The 2,070-nt window shown below is 45.7% G+C and overlaps 1 protein-coding gene across 1 annotated transcript; it reads right to left on the bottom strand.

Annotated features, from left to right (window-relative positions):
* Positions 1–392: 392 nt before the first annotated feature.
* LOC115977921 (uncharacterized protein KIAA0754-like) lies at positions 393–1,355 on the bottom strand. The gene is made up of 3 exons (XM_031099951.1): positions 869–1,355; positions 605–784; positions 393–493 (listed from the first exon to the last, which is right to left on the bottom strand). Exons 1-3 carry the CDS (start codon positions 1,353–1,355, stop codon positions 393–395), a joined length of 768 nt encoding a protein of 255 aa, XP_030955811.1.
* Between the last annotated feature and the right edge of the window lie 715 nt (positions 1,356–2,070).

Below are 2,070 nucleotides of genomic sequence, written 5' to 3'. Positions count from 1 at the left end.
TCCTGGAGCTCGATGAGGGCATCTATGGCATCAACCGTTGGCTGAACTCTCCTCATAAAAAGGGCTCGGGCAACTTCACGAAGATGATCAAGAACAAACTCCACAGCAAAACCCACGCTAATAAGCTCCTGAATCATGGCCCTCCACTACAGGATTCTCTCGGCTGAAATAGAATCAATGAAGTTATGCTCAATATTGTTCAGCACGCATCCTAACATCTTCAAGAAATGCTCCCTAGCAGAACGGCCAAGACGGAATTCATGCATAAAGTCACCACGGCTGTTGTAGATCATCACCAAGTGGGAAACGCAATCCTCAGGGACTCAGAAGCCATAAAAATCCATGTAAGGAGGACCGGAAGCCCAGAAGTCTGCTAGACCAAGGTCGTTAACCTACAGTTGGTCAAAACGGGCAACGAAGGTCGCAGCATCATCTGGGACGACGATGGAACTGCTACCCACCATAAACTGAGAAGAGGCAGTAGGAAGTGGACCTATATAAATAAAAATTAAAAAAAAAAATGCAAGGCAAAATGAGAAGTCGTGGTCTGGGAAGAGAAGATTTACAAAAAAAGAGGATGTGATAAAAGGAAAAGGAAACTTGCCAAAGCTACCAGGAATGGGGGCTGCGAGTGTAACAAAAACAAGTATTGTAGGCACAGCGGAAGCAGGAGCAGTAGGTACGGCTGAAAAGGGTGCTGAAGGTGCGGCAGGAATAGGTGTTACGGGTGTGGTAGGAGCAGTCATTCCCACGCCTGCTGCAATTCCTGGCCCCTCAAAAGTCTCTGCAAGCAAGGAGATAGGCGTGCAAATGAAACGCAAGTACAAAAAAAAAAAAAAAAAAAAAAAAAGGGAGAAAAGATACATACCCATGAAGTCAGGCTCGGGTGAAGCACTCTCTTCTTCATCGGAATCGGAAATCCTCTTCTTCAGAACGGGCGCATCATCGGGATCCTCAAGAATGTCATCGGACCCTTCCGAGGATAAGTCAATATCAGGACCACGGGTAGCGGAGCCGGGAATGGAGGAAGGAGTAACAACAAGGGAAGCACTGCCCTTTGCAGCATGGAAGATAGCTGCAAAAGGGTCACTGGTCGAAATAACAAGCGGCAGAACAGAAGGAGCGGTCTTGGTTTGAACGGCGGTAGGAGGAATGGCTCCCTCTGGAGGAGTGGGTGTCTCGACAAACAAAGATGTAGTCTCACCAACCCCTTCGATATGAGTACCCTCTTTGGGTACTGGCTCGACGGAAGGGGTGGGAGTTTTGGCAAGAGCCTTATGTGCAGCGGTAGAGGGAGCGGGTGTTGCAAATACTACATCGGCCCCATTAAAAAAGCCTTCCATGGGTACACCCATGGAGGCGGAAATCTCCTCGGCAGTGGGGTGATATATGGATAGAGGTTCAGGCTCCTCCTGGAAAAAAAAAAAAAAAAAAAAAAAAAAAAAAAAAAAAAAAAAAAAAAAAAAAAAAGGTAAGAAGGTGAATACAAATACCAACGTGAAGATCAAAGGAATTATTAAGCAAAAAACAAAAGACACATGGCAGAGGGAGCACGTGCGAAAAAAAGAAGAAGAGAGAAGTGAAGAAAAGAGACTTACCTCAAATTCGGGCTCATCAAGCAAGATTGGGCGGGTAACTGACGAGTCTTCCTTATGCTTGGACTAAAAAGAAAAGAGGCAAAGGAAATTAGCAAGGTTAGCCGCAAGAAAGCTAAGAAGTATTTTTGTCAAAAAAAAGGGAGAGATAACTTACCCTCCGTTCAGCAGCAAATACAGGGTGAAGGGTTGTCTTCCTTTTGCTACCGCGAGTTCTGCTAGCCAGAGAAGCACCTGTAGGTGGTAGTGGGGTGGCAGGCTTGGTCTTGTCGGCAGATTTGAGTTTGGCAAGAACTTTCTTACTCAGTACTGAGATGTTTATTACCTTGATTTTTTTCTCCCAACCAGGAGGGTAATCACCAGCATGCCAGTACCATCATTTTTTCTCTGCGTCCCATTTAAAAATGGCCGACTGGTTTTGTTTCCTAGCATACGCCAAAACAGACTTGGAAGAAAGAAGCAAGCGAGGGTTAAC

The sequence above is a fragment of the Quercus lobata genome, chromosome 2 (assembly GCF_001633185.2).
Source record: "Quercus lobata isolate SW786 chromosome 2, ValleyOak3.0 Primary Assembly, whole genome shotgun sequence".
NCBI lineage: Eukaryota > Viridiplantae > Streptophyta > Magnoliopsida > Fagales > Fagaceae > Quercus > Quercus lobata.
The sequence above is the reverse complement of the archived record's forward strand: the minus strand, read 5'-3'. Positions and strand labels throughout refer to the sequence as shown.